Source organism: Oncorhynchus nerka, linkage group LG7, assembly GCF_034236695.1.
Source record: "Oncorhynchus nerka isolate Pitt River linkage group LG7, Oner_Uvic_2.0, whole genome shotgun sequence".
In the NCBI taxonomy this organism is placed as follows: Eukaryota; Metazoa; Chordata; class Actinopteri; order Salmoniformes; family Salmonidae; genus Oncorhynchus; species Oncorhynchus nerka.
In genome coordinates this window covers 14,905,344-14,924,271 of record NC_088402.1, presented here as the reverse complement: position 1 = coordinate 14,924,271, position 18,928 = coordinate 14,905,344, and the positions used below count along the sequence as shown (strand labels likewise).

At 45.5% G+C, this 18,928-nt stretch overlaps 1 protein-coding gene across 2 annotated transcripts in view; it reads right to left on the bottom strand.

Moving 5' to 3' along the window:
- ripor2 (RHO family interacting cell polarization regulator 2) overlaps positions 1 to 18,928 on the bottom strand; it is a 103,907-nt gene that overhangs the window by 60,268 nt on the left and 24,711 nt on the right. For both annotated transcript variants that reach the window (XM_065020253.1, XM_065020254.1), the window contains exons 2-4: positions 15,030 to 15,150; positions 3,171 to 3,326; positions 1,828 to 1,906 (exon numbers count right to left, since the gene is read on the bottom strand). In XM_065020253.1, coding sequence (XP_064876325.1) covers positions 1,828 to 1,906; positions 3,171 to 3,326; positions 15,030 to 15,124 — 330 coding nt within the window. In that variant the 5' untranslated portion in view covers positions 15,125 to 15,150. The remainder of the gene's footprint in view (positions 1 to 1,827; positions 1,907 to 3,170; positions 3,327 to 15,029; positions 15,151 to 18,928) is intronic.

The following is an 18,928-nucleotide window of genomic DNA, read 5'->3' as shown; positions in this document are numbered from 1 at the left end:
TTTGATGAATAGTAGACTAGTCAAGTGCTTGATGAATAGTAGACTTGTCAAGAGCTTGATGAATAGTAGACTAGTCAAGGGCTTGATGAATAGTAGACTAGTTCAAGGGCTTGATGAATAGTAGACTAGTCAAGGGCTTGATGAATAGCTTGATGAATAGTAGACTAGTTCAAGGGCTTGATGAATAGTAGACTAGTTCAAGGGCTTGATGAATAGTAGACTAGTCAAGGGCTTGATGAATAGTAGACTAGTCAAGGGCTTGATGAATAGTAGACTATAGTCAAGGGCTTGAAAGACTAGTTCAAGGGCTTGATGAATAGTAGACTAGTCAAGGGCTTGATGAATAGTAGACTAGTCAAGGGCTTGATGAATAGTAGACTAGTTCAAGGGCTTGATGAATAGTAGACTAGTTCAAGGGCTTGATGTTAGAGGGCTTGATGAAACCTTGATGAATAGTAGCTAAGGCTTGATGAAAGTAGACTAGTCAAGAGGCTTGATGAATAGTAGACTAGTGTAGAAGTGTATAGGACAGGGTTGAGAACCACTATGATACATAGACGTGTATAGGACAGGGTTGAGAACCACTATGCTACATAGGAGTGTATAGGACAGGGTTGAGAACCACTATGCTACATAGGAGTGTATAGGACAGGGTTGAGAACCACTATGCTACATAGACGTGTATAGGACAGGGTTGAGAACCACTATGCTACATAGACGTGTATAGGACAGGGTTATAGGACAGGGTATAGGAGGGTTGAACCACTATGCTACATAGAGTGTATAGGACAGGGTTGAGAACCACTATGCTACATAGGAGTGTATAGGACAGGGTTGAGAACCACTATGCTACATAGACGTGTATAGGACAGGGTTGAGAACCACGTGTATAGGACAGGGTTGAGCTACATAGACGTGTATAGGACAGGGTTGAGAACCACTATGCTACATAGAAGTGTATGAGAACCAGGACAGGGTTAGGAGAACCACTATGCTACATAGACGTGTATAGGACAGGGTTGAGAACCACTATGCTACATAGACAGGGTTGAGAACCACTATGTATAGGACAGGGTTGAGAACCACTATGCTACATAGACGTGTATAGGACAGGGTTGAGAACCACTATGCTACATAGACGTGTATAGGACAGGGTTGAGAACCACTATGCTACATAGAAGTGTATAGGACAGGGTTGAGAACCACTATGCTACATAGACGTGTATAGGACAGGGTTGAGAACCACTATGCTACATAGAAGCGTATAGGACTGGGTTGAGAACCACTATGCTACATAGGAGCGTATAGGACTGGGTTGAGAACCACTATAATACATAGAAGTGTATAGGACAGGGTTCCCCAACTGGCGGCTCGCGGGTCATTTTATTTTGTCCCCAAGTTTTCTGAGTCCCCCTCAAAACAAAAGTTGTTTTATTTGTATTCAGTTTTTCATTGTTGGACATAAAAGACCAAATTCTCCAAATGATTTACATTTTGTAAATCTGTCCCAAGGTATTCCCACGCATAACAGATGCAAATAAAACATGCACAACGCATATAACATAATATGTGATATAAACAAGGTTTGAAATTATTATGTTTTAGTCAAATATTATATCTGTCTGGGCTTTGTACGGTCAATTTGCAGTCTATAAATTACTTGTAATTACGCTCCTGCCCCCTGACCATCTTCTCAAGGAAAAAGCAGCCCGTGGCTGAATCTAGATGATGATCCCTGGTGTAGGGTCTATGATGTATTTAGGATTGACATATACTACAGTTAGCGTTAGTGTTGTTGATGACATCCTGTCTCATATCCTGTCTCACCAGTCTGGAGTTCCTCTTCATGTCCTTCATCAGAGAGGTGAGTTTGTCCAGCCCTGTCTGGTGCACCTCCAGATACTCACTGAGGGAGAGAAAGGGGAGAGAGGGATGGGGGGGGTAGTAGAGGGAGGGAGAGAGTGGGAGGAGGGTTGATATGGGAGGGAGAGAGAGGTGACAAAAGGGAAAGAAAATGGAGAAAGGGAGAGGGGGAACGAGAAGGGGAGAGGGGAAGAGAGGGAGAGACAAAAGAAAAGGGAGGAAGGAGGGTGGGTGGGTGGGTGGGGGAGGAAGGGAGAGGAGAAGAGGAGGGAGGGGCAAGGGAGGGAGAAAGGGAGAGGAGGAGGAAGAGGGGCCATAACTTTACACTGCTGCTAATCTTTGTTTATCTATGCATAGTCCTTTACCCCTACCTACATGAACATATTATCTCAAGTACCTTAACTCACCTATATCACCTGTATATAGCCTCGTTATTGTTATTTTATTGGGTTACTTTTTTTTATTTGAGTTTATTTAGTAAATATTTTCATAAAACTGCATTTTTGGTGAAGGGTTTGTAAGTAAGCATTTTACAGTAAGGTCTACACCTGTGACAAATAAAATGATTTGAAAAGAGGGAGAGGAGAAATAGGGGTGTCAGTGGTGTGTGTGTGTGTGTATGTGTGTGTGTGTGTGTGTGTGTGTGTGTGTGTGTGTGTGTGTGTTAGGGCTGGGAAGTGTTAGGGCTGGGAATTGCCAGGAAACTCACGATACGATGTCATCACTATACTTAGGTGACAATGTTTTATAACCTTGTTTTAACTGGGCAAGCCAGTGAAGAACAAATTCTTATTTGCAATGACGGCCTACCCCGGACAAACCCTCCCCTAACCCAGACGGCGCTGTGCCAATTGTGCGCTGCCCAATGGGACTCCCAATCACGGCCGATCGAATCCGGGTCTGTAGTGAAGCCTCTAGCACTGCAATGCAGTTAGACCGCTGTGCCACTCAGTCCCCCAGATACAATATGCATTGCAATTCTCACTATTCTCCCAAATCTATATGTATTGTGACTCGATACTGGGATTTTATTGCGTTTCGATGTTCCAAACATATTGCTCACCATACTATATATGTCTAATGCCGAGGGACCAGAGAGCCATGGAAATTAAAGTGCCTAAAACAAATTGGCTCCCTATTTAAAGAGATGGAGAACAAGCTATGAAGGAAAAAAAAGTTTTGGTGCAGGTACAGCCAACTAATGCAAAATAATATTGTGATATTGTTAAAATTCTATGATATATCCTTCAAAAATAATATCCCAATATGTAAATGTTTTTATTTTTTCTGTGTGTGTGTGCGCTTACTCCAAGCCTTGTTTAAGGGCCCCATACACCTCCTCCACCCTCTCGGGCTGGGGCTCCCTGGAGCCGCTGCTGGCCTTGTGCCCTGACAGATGGGGCTTCTTGGGCTTGGACGTGGGTTTCTTCTGCACTGCGGAGTTCCCCATGAACGAGTTACACCTGGACACACACATAGAAACAAACTAAATTGGACGGTTTTCTTTGGGTCCTCAACAAAAGAAATAGTCACAAAGGAGTTTTTTTTTTTAAAGTCAATACAGCCATTTTGACTACTCACTCCATATGAGTCATGCAGTTGTCTTTTCATGACAGGATGGATACAGAAAAAGCACACACACACAACATCACCTAGCGACAGCCCAATCGCCTAGCGACAGCCCTCACGGCACCCTGGCCCCAGTATAGTAAGCGGAGGAATAGGAACCTTTTTATTTTTATTTTTTATTTCACCTTTATTTAACCAGGTAGGTCAGTGGAGAACACCTTTATTTAACCAGGTAGGTCAGTGGAGAATACGTTCTCATTTACAACTGAGACCTGGCAAAGATAAAGCAAAGCAGTACGACAAAAACAACAACACAGAGTTACACATAAACAAAACGTACAGTCAATAACACAATAGAATAAAAATCTATGTACAGTGTGTACAAATGTAGAAGAGTAGGGAGGTAAAGCAATAAATAGGCCATAGAGGTGAAATAATTACAATTTAGCATTAAACACTGGAGTGATAGTTGTGCAGATGATGATGTGCAAGTAGAGATACTCGGGTGCAAAAGAGCAAGAGGATAAGTAACAATAAGTAACAATATGGGGATGAGGTAGTCGGGTGGGCTATTTACAGATGGGCTATGTACAGGTACAGTGATGGGTAAGCTACTCTGACAGCTGATGCTTAAAGTTAGAGAGGCATATATAAGACTCCAGCTTCGGTGATTTTTGCAATTCGTTCCAGTCATTGGCAGCAGAGAACTGGAAGGAAAGGCGGCCAAAGGAAGTGTTGGCTTTGGGGATGACCAGTGAAATATACCTGCTGGAGCGGGTTCTACGGGTGGGTGTTGCTATGGTGACCAGTGAGCTGAGATAAGATTAATTGTACTGGGGTCAGGGGTTAGTCTTCTTCAGAAGTCTACTAACTGCTCTAGTGGCGATGTGTGACATTCACATACTCTTTATACTATTATCTACCCTACAGTGATGGAACTGGTTTGAATGAATGAGGTCCTCATGATTGACTCTTAAATCTCTAAGATTATGAACAAATCGTGAGACAGGTTCATATTTATATACACTAGGTTTCCAATGCAAGTGCACCTCTGTGTTTCGCTACTAATTGTATATAATGAAGTAAGGTCAAGAGCTTTAAGAACTAGTGTGTGATGGTGTGTAGTGTAGATGACAGGAACACAGCAGTGGTATCTTCATAATGAGAAATAAAGTGACTTCAGGAAGCGTTCACACCCCTTGACTTTTTACACATCTTGTTGTGTTACAGCCGGAGTTAAAACTTGATTCAATTGAGATTGTGTCACTGATCTATACACAGCATCCCATAATGTCAAAGTGGAATTTTGTTTGTAGATATATACATTTTTTATGAATAAATAAAAATGAAGCTGAAATGTATTGAGTCAATAAGTATTCAACTCCTTTGTTATGCCAAGCTTAAATAACTTCAGGAGCAAAAATGTGCTTAAACAAATTGCATAAAACGTTGGATGGACTTATTCCGTGTTCAATAATAGTGGTTGACATGTTTTTTGAATGACAATCCCATCTCTGTACCCAACACATACAATTATCTGTAAGGTCCCTCAATCGAGTAGTGAATTTCAAGCATAGAGTCAACCACAAAGTCCAGGGAGGTTTTCCAATGCCTCGCAAAGAAGGGCACCTATTGGTAAAACAAAAGCAGATATTGAATATCCCTTTGAGCATGGTGAAGTTATTAATTACACTTTGGATGGTGTATCAATACACCCAGTCACTACAAAGATACAGGCATCCTTCCTAACTCAGTTGCCGGAGAGGAAGAAACTGCTCAAGGATTTCGCCATTTAAAAAAAAAATGTTTTATTTTATTTCACCTTTATTTAACCAGGTAGGCTAGTTGAGAACAAGTTCTCATTTGCAACTGCGACCTGGCCAAGATAAAGCATAGCAGTATGAACAGACAACACAGAGTTACACATGGAGTAAACAGTTAACAAGTCAATAACACATTGAAGCCATGAAGCTGATGGTGATTTTATAACAGTTACAGTGTTTAATGGTTACGATGTGAGAAAACTGAGGATGGATCAACCACATTGTAGTTACTCCACAATACTAAGCTAAATGACAGAGTGAAAGGAAGGAAGACTGTGCAGAATAAAAGTATTCTAAAACATGCAACCAGTTTGAAACAAGGCACTAAAGTAATACTGCAAAAACATTTGCAAAGAAAAAAAACTTTTTGTCCTGAATACAAAGTGTTATGTTTGGGGAAAATCCAACACAATATGAATACCACTCTTCATATTTTCAAGCATGGTGGTGGCTGCATCATGTTATTGGAATGCTTGTCATTGGCTAGGGAGTTTTTTTAGTATAAAAATAATCGGAATAGGGCCTCTCGAGTGGCACAGCAGTCTATAAGGCACTGGATCGCAGTCTAAGGCACTGGATCGCAGTGCTAGAGGCATCACTACAGACCAGGGTTCGATCCCAGGGTGTGTTACAACCAGCCGTGACCGGGAGACCCATGAAGCGGCACACAATTGGCTCAGCATCATCCGGGTTAGAGGAGGGTTCGGCCGGCCGTGATTTCCTTGGCCCATTGCGCTCTAGCGACTCCTTGTGGCGGGTAGGGCGCATGCACACTGACACCGTCGCCAGCTGTATGGTGTTTCCTCCAAAATATAGGTGTGGCTGGCTTCCAGGTTAAGTGAGCAGTGTGTCAAGAAGTAGTGCGGCTTGGCGGGGTCGTGTTTCGGAGGATGCACGGCTTTCGACCTTCACCTCTCCCGAGTCCATACGGAAGTTGCAGCGATGGGACAAGACTGACACTACTAATTGGAGATCATGAAATTGGGGAGAAAAAGAGGTAAGTACAAAAAATGTAACTGAATACAGCTATAATCACAGGCAAAATCCTAGAGGAGAACCTGGTTCAGTCTGCTTTCCAACAGACACTGGGGAACAAATTCACCTTTCAGCAGGACAATAACCTGAAAAACAAAGCCAAAGCTACACTGGAGCTGCTTACCAAGGCGACATTGAAAGTTCCTGAGTGGCGTTGTTACAGTTTTGAATTAAATTGGCTTGAAAATCTGTGGCAAGATTTGAAAATGGCTGTCTAGCAATGGTCAACAACCACCTTGACAGAGCTTGAAGAATTTAAAAAATAATAATGGCCAAATAAAAAGTTTAAAAATCAGTAAATTCATTAGGCCCTAATCTATGGATTTCACATGACTGGGCAGGGGTGCAGCCATGGGTGGGCCTGGGAGGGCATAGCCACACCCAATTGCGAGCCATGCCCAAGGCCAGCCAATCAGTTTTTCCCCACAAAGGTGCTTTATTACAGACAGAAATACTCATCAGTTTCATCAGCTGTCCGGGTGCCTGGTCTCATGATGATCCTGCAGGCTCCCGAGTGACGCAGGGTCTCAGGCACTGCATCTCAGTGCTTGAGGCGTCACTACAGACCCTGGTTCAGCGGTCTAAGGCACTGCATCTCAGTGCTTGAGGCGTCACTACAGACCCTGGTTCAGCGGTCTAAGGCACTGCATCTCAGTGCTTGAGGCGTCACTACAGACCCTGGTTCAGCGGTCTAAGGCACTGCATCTCAGTGCTTGACTGGCGTCACTACAGACCCTGGTTCAGCGGTCTAAGGCACTGCATCTCAGTGCTTGAGGCGTCACTACAGACCCTGGTTCAGCGGTCTAAGGCACTGCATCTCAGTGCTTGAGGCGTCACTACAGACCCTGGTTCAGCGGTCTAAGGCACTGCATCTCAGTGCTTGAGGCGTCACTACAGACCCTGGTTCAGCGGTCTAAGGCACTGCATCTCAGTGCTTGAGGCGTCACTACAGACCCTGGTTCAGCGGTCTAAGGCACTGCATCTCAGTGCTTGAGGCGTCACTACAGACACCCTGATTCGAATCCAGGCTGTATCACATCTGGCCGTGATTGGGATTCCCATAGGGTGGCGCACAAGTGGCCCAGCGGTGTCTTGGTTTGGCCGGGGTAGGCTGTCATTGTAAATAAGAATGTGTTCTTAACTGACTTGCCTAGTTAAATAAAGGTTAAATAAATATCAAATAAAATGTGAAGAAGCAGGATGTCCTGGGCGTGGTCTGCGGTTGTGAGGCCAGTTGGATGTACTGCCAAATTCTCTCAAAGAACATTGGAAGCAGCTTACGGTAGAGAAGTGAACATTAAAATCTCTGTCAACAGCTCTGGTCGACATTCCTGCAGTCAAATCAAATCAAAGTTTATTTGTCACATGCGCCGAATGCAACCTTACAGTGAAATGCTTACTTACAGGCTCTAACCAATAGTGCAAAAAAAGGTATTAGGTGAACAATATGTAAGCAAAGAAATAAAACAACCGTAAAAAGACAGGCTATATACAGTAGCGAGGCTATAAAAGTAGCGAGGCTACATACAGATACCGGTTAGTCAGGCTGATTGATGTAGTATGTACATGTAGATATGGTTAAAGTGACGATGCAAATATGATGAACAGAGAGTAGCAGTAGTGTAAAAGAGGGTTTGGCGGGTGGCGGGACACAATGCAGATAGCTCGGGTAGTCAATGAGTGGGAGCACTGGTTGCTCGGCCCAATTGAGGTAGTATGTACATGAATGTAGAGTTAAAGTAACTATGCATATAAGATCAACAGAGAGTAGCAGCAGCGTAAAGGAGGGGTTGGGGGGGGGGGTCACACAATGCAAATAGTCCGGGTAACCATTTGACTACCTGTTCTGGAGTCTTATGGCTTGGGGATAAAAACTGTTGAGAAGCCTTTTTGTCCTAGACTTGGCACTCCGGTACCGCTTGCCGTGCGGTAGTAGAGAGAACAGTCTATGACTGGGGTGGCTGGGGTCTTTGACCATTTTTAGGGCCTTCCTCTGACACCGCCTGGTGTAGAGATCCTGTCCTTAGCCCCAGTGATGTACTGGGCCGTAAACACTACCCTCTGTAGTGCCTTGAGGTCAGAGGCAGAGCAATTGCCGTACCAGGCAGTGATGCAACCAGTCAGGATGCTCTCGATGTTGCAGCTGTAGAACCTTTTGAGGATCTCAGGACCCATACCAAATCTTTTTAGTTTTTTGTCATACCCTGTTCACAACTGTCTTGGTGTGTTTGGACCATTCTAGTTTGTTGTTGATGTGGACACCAAGGAACTTAAAGCTCTCAACCTGCTCCACTACAGCCCCGTCGATGAGAATGGGGGCATGCTCGGTCCTTCTTTTCCCGTAGTCCACAATCATCTCCTTAGTCTTGGTTACGTTGAGGGATAGGTTGTTATTCTGGCACCACCTGGCCAGGTCTCTGACCTCCTCCCTATAGGCTGTCTCGTCGTTGTCGGTGATCAGGCCTACCACTGTTGTGTCGTCTGCAAACTTAATGATGGTGTTGGAGTTGTGCCTGGCCATGCAGTCGTGGGTGAACAGGGAGTACAGGAGGGGACTGTGCACATACCCCTGGGGAGCTCCAGTGTTAAGGATCAGCGTGGGAGATGTGTTGCTACCTACCCTCACCACCTGGGGGCGGACCATCAGGAAGTCCAGGATCCAGTTGCAGAGGGAGGTGTTTAGTCCCAGAACCCTTAGCTTAGTGATGAGCTTTGAGGCTACTATGGTGTTGAACGCTGAGCTGTAGTCAATGAATAGCATTCTCACGTAAGTGTTCCTTTTTTCCAGGTGGGAAAGGGCAGTGTGGAGTGCAATAGAGATTGCATCATCTGTGGATCTGTTTGGGGGGTATGCAAATTGGAGTGAGTCTAAGGTTTCTGGGATAATGGTGTTGATGTGAGCCATTACCAGCCTTTCAAAGAACTTCATGGCTACGGACGTGAGTGCTACGGGTCTGTAGTCATTTAGGCAGGTTGCCTTCGTGTTCTTGGGCACAGGGACTATAGTGATCTGCTTGAAACATGTTGGTATTAGACTCAATCAGGGACATGTTGAAAATGTCAGTGAAGGCCTACCGGGTGGCGCAGTGGCTAAGGGCGCTATACTGCAGCCCCAGCTGTGCCACCAGAGATTCTGGGTTCGCGCACAGGCTCTGTCGTAACCGGCCACGACCGGGAGGTCCGTGAGGCGACGCACAATTGGCATAGCGTCATCCGGGTTAGGGAGGCGACTCCTGTGGCGGGCCGGGTGCAGTGCACGCTAACTAAGGTTGCCAGGTGCACGGTGTTTCCTCCGACACATTGGTGTGGCTGGCTTCCGGGTTGGATGCGCGCTGTGTTAAGAAGCAGTGCGGCTTGGATGGGTTGTGTATCCGAAGACACTTTCAACCTTCATCTCTCCCGAGTCCGTACGGGAGTTGTAGTGATGAGACAAGATAGTAGCTACTAACAATTGGATACCATGAAATTGGGGAGAAAAAGGGGGGTGAAATTTAAATAAAAATTTAAAAAAGAGAAAAAAAGAAAATGTCAGTGAAGACATCTGCCAGTTGGTCAGCGCATGCCCGGAACACACGACCTGGTAATCCGTCTGGCCCCGCAGCCTTGTGTATGTTGACCTGTTTAAATGTCTTACTCACATCGGCTACAGAGAGCGCAATCACACAGACGTCCGGAACAGCTGAAGCTCTCATGCATGCCTCAGTGTTGCTTGCCTCGAAGCGAGCATAGAAGTGATTTAGCTCGTCTGGTAGGCTCGTGTCACTGGGCAGCTCGCGGCTGTGCTTCCCTTTGTAGTCTGTAATAGTTTGCAAGCCCTAGTATGATTCAATCTTAGCCCTGTATTAGAGTCCCGGACCTTGAAAGCGGCAGCTCTACCCTTTAGCTCTGTGTGAATGTTGCCTGTAATCCATGGCTTCTGGTTGGGATATGTACGTACAGTCACTGTGGGGACGACGTCCTCAATGCACTTTTTGATAAAGCCAGTGACTGATGTGGTGTACTCCTCAATTCCATCGGAAGACTCCCAGAACATGTTCCAGTTGTGATAGCAAAACAGTCCTGTAGTTTAGCATCTGCTTCATCTGACCACTTTTTTTTATAGACCGAGTCACTGGTGCTTCCTCCTTTAATATTTGCTTGTAAGCAGGAATCAGGAGGATAGAGTTGTGGTTGGATATACCAAATGGAGCATGCCAATTGCACTCTCCCTAAAATCTTTAGACATCTGTGGCATTGTCTTGTGTGGCAAAACGGCACATTTTAGGATAGCTTTCATTGTCCCCAGCACAAAGTGCACCTGTGTAATGATAATGCTGTTTAATCAGCTTCTTGACGTGTCACACCTGTCAGACAGATGGATTATCTTGGTAAAGTAGAAATACTCACTAACAGGGATGTAAACAAATGTGTGCACAACATTTGAACAAAATAATCATTTTGTGCATATAGAACATTTCTGGAATCTTACATTTCAGCCCATGAAACATGGGACCAACACTTTACATGTTACGTTTATATTTCTGTTATATTCAGTATAGAAGCAAGTAGTGGAAAGCGCTTACAGATTTACCCAAAAAGACTCACAGCTGTAATCGACATCAAAAAGGTGGTTCTACAAAGTATTAGATACATTAGATAATTAGGTTTTTCATTTTCAATAAATGTGCAAATATTTCTAAAAACATATTTGAACTTTGTCATTATGGGGCATTGTGTGTCATTGAGTGAGTTAAAACAGCTATATAATCCATGTTGAATTCAGGCTGTAACAACAGAATGTAGAATAAATCAAGCGGAATGAATACTTTGTGAAGGCTCTGTAGCTACTTCCTTATAAACAGCAGGATTATGGGGACACAGTGACAGCAGATTCCTCTACATACTGCTGCCTGCCTGGAACCCAATACCGTACAACGCTCTGGAAAAGCTAAATGACTAACATGTAATGTAGAGCTTCCACAATTCTAGGACAACGTGCAAAATGAGAGCACCGTGCTGCCTTGGGGTCACGCTAGTGTAGCTAGCTATGCTACATTCAGTAGGGCACCGTGCTGCCTTGGGGTCACGCTAGTGTAGCTAGCTATGCTACGTTCAGTAGGGCACCGTGCTGCCTTGGGGTCACGCTAGTGTAGCTAGCTATGCTACGTTCAGTAGGGCACCGTGCTGCCTTGGGGGTCACGCTAGTGTAACTAGCTATGCTACGTTCAGTAGGGCACCGTGCTGCCTTGGGGTCGCGCTAGTTTAGCTAGCTATGCTACGTTCAGTAGGGCACCGTGCTGCTTTGGGGTCACGCTAGTGTAGCTAGCTATGCTACGTTCAGTAGGGCACCGTGCTGCCTTGGGGTCACGCTAGTGTAGCTAGCTATGCTACGTTCAGTAGGGCACCGTGCATACACACACTTTGATGTTCTTGCCACATTCCCTTGAGCTCCCTCATTATCTATGTGAGACACTCGTCTGACAGTCGCTAAATGCTTACCCAACGAATTCATGCAAATAAATGACTACCTCCACAGTCAGAGAGGGAAGTATCTTTACACTTTTAATGTCACATGCACAACAAGTACAGTGAAATTCCTGTTCTTGCAAGCTCTAATGACAACAATCAATAACAATGCAATACTAAAAATAACAAGGTAGAACAAAAAAGAACAAAATATATTTAAAAAAAGAAGAAGAATATGGTAAAGTAAGTAAGAATATGATATTCAGGGTCAGTCAGTTCCAGTATCATATTTACAATGTGCAGGGATACTGGAGTGATAGAGGTAAATATGCTTCCAATGCTTCACTAAAGAAGACTACGGTCTGAGTTGAAAGCAGATAACAACATCTCTCTTTCTCTCTCTCTCTCACCATATCTCTCTATCACCATCTCTCTCTCTCTCACCATATCTCCATCTCACCATATCTCGCTCTCTCTATCACCATATCTCTCTCTCTCTCTCACCATATCTCTCTCTCTCTCTCACCATATCTCTCTCTCACCATATCGCTCTCTCTCTCTCACCATATCTCTCTCTCTCTATCACCATATCGCTCTCTCTCTATCACCATATCTCTCTCTCACCATATCGCTCTCTCTCTCTCACCATATCTCTCTCTCACCATATCTCTCTCTCTCTCTATCACCATATCTCTCTCTCTCTATAACCATATCTTTGTCTCTCTATAACCATATCCCTCTCTCTATCACCATATCTCTCTCTCTAACCATATCTGTCTCTCACCATATCTCTTTCTCTATCACCATATCTCTCTCTCTATCACCATATCTCTCTCTCTATCACCATATCTCTATAACCATATCTTTGTCTCTCTCTCACCATATCCCTCTCTATCACCATATCTCTCTATCACCATATCACTATATCTCTCTCTCACCATATCTCTCTATCACCACATCTCTATCACCACATCTCTCTCACCACATCTCTCTCACCACATCTCTCTCACCACATCTCTCTCACCACATCTCTCTCACCACATCTCTCTCACCACATCTCTCTCACCACATCTCTCTCACCACATCTCTCTCACCACATCCCTCTCACCACATCTCTCTCACCTCTCATCACATCTCTCTCACCACATCTCTCTCACCACATCTCTCTCACCATATCTCTCTCAACATATCTCTCTCAACATATCAACATATCTCTCTCAACATATCTCTCTCAACATATCTCTCTCAACATATCTCTCTCAACATCTCTCTCAATATCTCTCTCTCTCAACATATCTCTCTCAACATATCTATTTTTTTTTATTTCACCTTTATTTAACCAGGTAGGCTAGTTGAGAACAGGTTCTCATTTGCAACTGCGACCTGGCCAATATAAAGCATAGCAGTGTGAACAGACAACACAGAGTTACACATGGAGTAAACAATTAACAAGTCAATAACACAGTAGAGAAAAAAAGGGGAGTCTATATACAATGTGTGCAAAAGGCATGAGGAGGTAGGAGAATAATTACAATATTGCAGATTAACACTGGAGTGATAAATGATCAGATGATCATGTACAGGTAGAGATATTGGTGTGCAAAAGAGCAGAAAAGTAAATAAATAAAAACTGTGGGGATGAGGTAGGTGAAAATGGGTGGGCTATTTACCAATAGATTATGTACAGCTGCAGCGATCGGTTAGCTGCTCAGATAGCTGATGTTTGAAGTTGGTGAGGGAGATAAAAGTCTCCAACTTCAGCGATTTTTGCAATTCGTTCCAGTCACAGGCAGCAGAGTACTGGAACGAAAGGCGGCCGAATGAGGTGTTGGCTTTAGGGATGATCAATGAGATACACCTGCTGGAGGGCGTGCTACGGATGGGTGTTGCCATCGTGACCAGTGAGCTGAGATAAGGCGGAGCTTTGCCTAGCATGGCCTTGTAGATGACCTGGAGCCAGTGGGTCTGGCGACGAATATGTAGCGAGGGCCAGCCGACTAGAGCATACAAGTCGCAGTGGTGGGTAGTATAAGGTGCTTTAGTGACAAAACGGATGGCACTGTGATAAACTGCATCCAGTTTGCTGAGAAGAGTGTTGGAAGCAATTTTGTAGATGACATCGCCGAAGTCGAGGATCGGTAGGATAGTCAGTTTTACTAGGGTAAGCTTGGCAGCGCTGAGTGAAGGAGGCTTTGTTGCGGAATAGAAAGCCGACTCTTGATTTGATTTTCGATTGGAGATGTTTGATATGGGTCTGGAAGGAGAGTTTGCAGTCTAGCCAGACACCTAGGTACTTATAGGTGTCCACATATTCAAGGTCGGAGCCATCCAGTGTGGTGATGCTAGAGTCGGGCATGCGGGTGCAGGCAGCGATCGGTTGAAAAGCATGCATTTGGTTTTACTAGCGTTTAAGAGCAGTTGGAGGCCACGGAAGGAGTGTTGTATGGCATTGAAGCTCGATTGGAGGTTAGATAGCACAGTGTCCAATGACGGGCCAAAAGTGTATAGAATGGTGTCGTCTGCGTAGAGGTGGATCAGGGAATCGCCCGCAGCAAGAGCAACATCATTGATATACACAGAGAAAAGAGTCGGCCCGAGAATTGAACCCTGTGGCACCCCCACAGAGACTGCCAGAGGACCGGACAACATGCCCTCCGATTTGACACACTGAACTCTGTCTGCAAAGTAATTGGTGAACCAGGCAAGGCAGTCATCCGAGAAACCACATCTCTATCACCACATCTCTATCACCATATCTCTATCACCATATCTCCATATCAGCTTCTCTATCACCATATCTCTCTCACCATCTCTATCACCACATTTCTCTCACCACCCCTCTCTCACCACATCTCTATATTACCATATCTCTCTCACTATCTCTCTCTCCACATCTCTATCACCACCTCTCGCACCACATCTCTGTCTCTCTATGAATCACAACAGATGTCGGATAATGAAGCAGAGGTCTGTGATATCCTCCTATTGTCCAGACTGATACATTCAGCACAAACAGAAACGTGGGAAAACGTGTGTAACTTGAACTTTTACACAAATCTCCGTTGACATCAACGCATGATTTAAACCTACTTTCCAGGTTATACACACATGTATCAGATAAGGATTCAGCCTTCTGTGTCTAAGAAAAAAAATTGTTACGCTTAGTCAATGATCTAAGGTCAGCTTTGCATTTTCTCCACTAAGAGCTAAGGTTAGAATTTGGGTACGACACACTGATCCTAAATCTGTGCCTAGAAAGCCTTCAGGCCAATATCCACCTCACTATTCCCTTACCGCGAGCGTCTCTCCTGCAGTGTGCTGAAGCCGGCGAAGGATTGGCTCCGGATGATCCCATTGGGTCCCCCAGGGGAGTGCGTTCCAGCCGCCATGATCTCTGGGACGCGAGATGACACTCCTAGAAAGCGAGAGAGCGCGAAAGAGCAAAAGAGAGAGTGAGATTGGGCTACAGTAACATGAGCTTCAGGAAACTAACAGAGATAGATATAATTGAAACAGACAGACAGACAGACACACAGGTTGATTACAGGTGTGGGAAACGAACGCAGGACACCGAGAGCGACATGTCAGATCAGCGATGCGAGAGTTAAACAGACCTTACAGTAAGAGTAGCAGCTCTCTCTGTCCCTGCCTCACCCAGAAACACAGCTGGATGAGAGAGTGACACTTTACAGTAAGAGTATCAGCCCCCTGTCCCTGCCTCACCCAGAAACACAGCTGGATGAGAGAGTGACACTTTACAGTAAGAGTATCAGCCCTCTCTGTCCCTGCCTCACCCAGAAACACAGCTGGATGAGAGAGTGACACTTTACAGTAAGAGTATCAGCCCTCTCTGTCCCTGCCTCACCCAGCCTCACCCAGAAACACAGCTGGATGAGAGAGTGACACTTTACAGTAAGAGTATCAGCCCTCTCTGTCCCTGCCTCACCCAGAAACACAGCTGGATGAGAGAGTGACACTTTACAGTAAGAGTATCAGCCCTCTCTGTCCCTGCCTCACCCAGAAACACAGCTGGATGAGAGAGTGACACTTTACAGTAAGGGTATCAGCCCTCTCTGTCCCTGCCTCACCCAGAAACACAGCTGGATGAGAGAGTGACACTTTACAGTATGAGTATCAGCCCTCTCTGTCCCTGCCTCACCCAGAAACACAGCTGGATGAGAGAGTGACACTTTACAGTAAGGGTATCAGCCCTCTCTGTCCCTGCCTCACCCAGAAACACAGCTGGATGAGAGAGTGACACTTTACAGTAAGAGTATCAGCCCTCTCTGTCCCTGCCTCACCCAGACACAGCTGGATGAGAGAGTGACACTTTACAGTAAGGGTATCAGCCCTCTCTGTCCCTGCCTCACCCAGACACAGCTGGATGAGAGAGTGACACTTTACAGTAAGGGTATCAGCCCTCTCTGTCCCTGCCTCACCCAGAAACACAGCTGGATGAGAGAGTGACACTTTACAGTAAGGGTATCAGCCCTCTCTGTCCCTGCCTCACCCAGAAACACAGCTGGATGAGAGAGTGACACTTTACAGTAAGGGTATCAGCCCTCTCTGTCCCTGCCTCACCCAGAAACACAGCTAGAGTACAGTGGGAACATTCTCCTACACAGTAAAGGCTAACAGCTAAACTCATAATATGTTTACAGTAAAAGGTTGTAACCTTGACCACCTCTGTGTTTGGAAGAGGGTAGGCTTTCCCTGGGTGAGTAGCAGCAATCCAGGCTGTATCACAACGGGTCGTGATTGGGAGTCCCATAGGGCGGCGCCCAATTGGCCCAGCGTCGTCTGGTGTAGTTCGTCATTGTAAATAAGAATTTGTTCTTAACTGACCTGCCTAGTTAAATAAAGGTTAAATAAATATAAAATAATCATTGTAAAAAAATCCACTACTCTCTCCCGTCAATAGAAGCTTATAGGGGAGTATTCAATCTGCAGTCCCCAGCAACATGACACCATGCCTGGGCCGAGCACGGAGAGACGTGACAGTGAGACGGAGAGACGTGACAGTGAGACGGAGAGACGTGACAGTGAGACGGAGAGACGTAACGGAGAGACGTAACGGAGAGACGTGACAGTGAGACGGAGAGACGTGACAGTGAGACGGAGAGACGTGACAGTGAGACGGAGAGACATGACAGTGAGACGGAGAGACGTGACGGAGAGACGTGACAGTGAGACGTGACAGTGAGACGAGACGGAGAGAAGTGACAGTGAGACGGAGAGACGTGACAGTGAGACGGAGAGACGTGACGGAGAGACTTGACAGAGAGACGTGACAGTGAGACGGAGAGACGTGACAGTGAGACGGAGAGACGTGACAGTGAGACGGAGAGACGTGACAGTGAGACGTGACAGTGAGACGTGACAGTGAGACGTGACAGTGAGACGTGACAGTGAGACGGAGAGACGTGACAGTGAGACGGAGAGACGTGACAGTGAGACGGAGAGACGTGACAGTGAGACGGAGAGACGTGACAGTGAGACGGAGAGACGTGACAGTGAGACGGAGAGACGTGACAGTGAGACGGAGAGACGTGACAGTGAGACGGAGAGACGTGACAGTGAGACGGAGAGACGTGACAGTGAGACGGAGAGACGTGACAGTGAGACGGAGAGACGTGACAGTGAGACGGAGAGACGTGACAGTGAGACGGAGAGACGTGACAGTGAGACGTGACAGTGAGACGGAGAGACGTGACAGTGAGACGGAGAGACGGAGCCCAGGAGCGGGCCAGACAAAGGCCCTGCGCCACGCTGTGCACAGAACCAAGGAAAGACTAGAGGTTGTTTTTCTGTGGAGGGACAATAGGAGAGGTCTGATATAGCCTTTAAGAACATAATGTATAAGGTTATATGGTCTGGGGGGACATGATCTCCTACTCTGAGACTCTTTGTGACTACAGGCCCTGCCTGATGTGTGGTAAAACTAGAGCAATGGTTCACAGGTCAATTAGGCCTCTCTGCTAAAGAGGCTGGGTATGACCACTCAAATATTTAGACATTAATATGTTCTCATCAGTCCTTCTGGTTGGTATCGATGGCTTTTATTGATGATGTGATGTCACACAAGAACCCAAACAGTTTGACCAGAGACTGACCCACTGTAGCCAACACCAGGATATGTTGAGACAAGATGTCTATAATGAGAAGGGAAAAGGGTACAAGTGTGTTAGTGTGTCTATTTGAGGGTACAAGTGTGTTAGTGTGTCTATTTGAGGGTACAAGTGGGTAGTGTGTCTATTTGAGGGTACAAGTGTGTTAGTGTGTCTGTTTGAGGGTACAAGTGTATTAGTGTGTCTGTTTGAGGGTACAAGTGTATTAGTGTGTCTGTTTGAGGGTACAAGTGTATTAGTGTGTCTATTTGAGGGTACAAGTGTATTAGTGTGTCTATTTGAGGGTACAAGTGTATTAGTGTGTCTATTTGAGGGTACAAGTGTGTAGTGTGTCTCTTTGAGGGTACAAGTGGGTAGTGTGTCTGTTTGAGGGTACACGTGGGTAGTGTATCTGTTTGAGGGTACACGTGGGTAGTGTGTCTCTTTGAGGGTACACGTGGGTAGTGTGTCTGTTTGAGGGTACACGTGGGTAGTGTCTCTATTTGAGGGTACACGTGGGTAGTGTCTCTATTTGAGGGTACACGTGGGTAGTGTCTCTATTTGAGGGTACACGTGGGTAGTGTCTCTATTTGAGGGTACACGTGGGTAGTGTCTCTATTTGAGGGTACAAGTGTGTTAGTGTCTCTATTTGAGGGTACAAGTGTGTTAGTGTGTCTATTTGAGGGTTCAAGTGGGTAGTGTGTCTATTTGAGGGTACAAGTGGGTAGTGTATCTGTTTGAGGGTACACGTGGGTAGTGTCTCTATTTGAGGGTACACGTGGGTAGTGTCTCTATTTGAGGGTACACGTGGGTAGTGTCTCTATTTGAGGGTACAAGTGTGTTAGTGTCTCTATTTGAGGGTACAAGTGTGTTAGTGTCTCTATTTGAGGGTACAAGTGTGTTAGTGTCTCTATTTGAGGGTACAAGTGGGTAGTGTCTCTATTTGAGGGTACACGTGGGTAGTGTCTCTGTTTGAGGGTACACGTGGGTAGTGTCTCTATTTGAGGGTACACGTGGGTAGTGTCTCTATTTGAGGGTACACGTGGGTAGTGTATCTGTTTGAGGGTACACGTGGGTAGTGTCTCT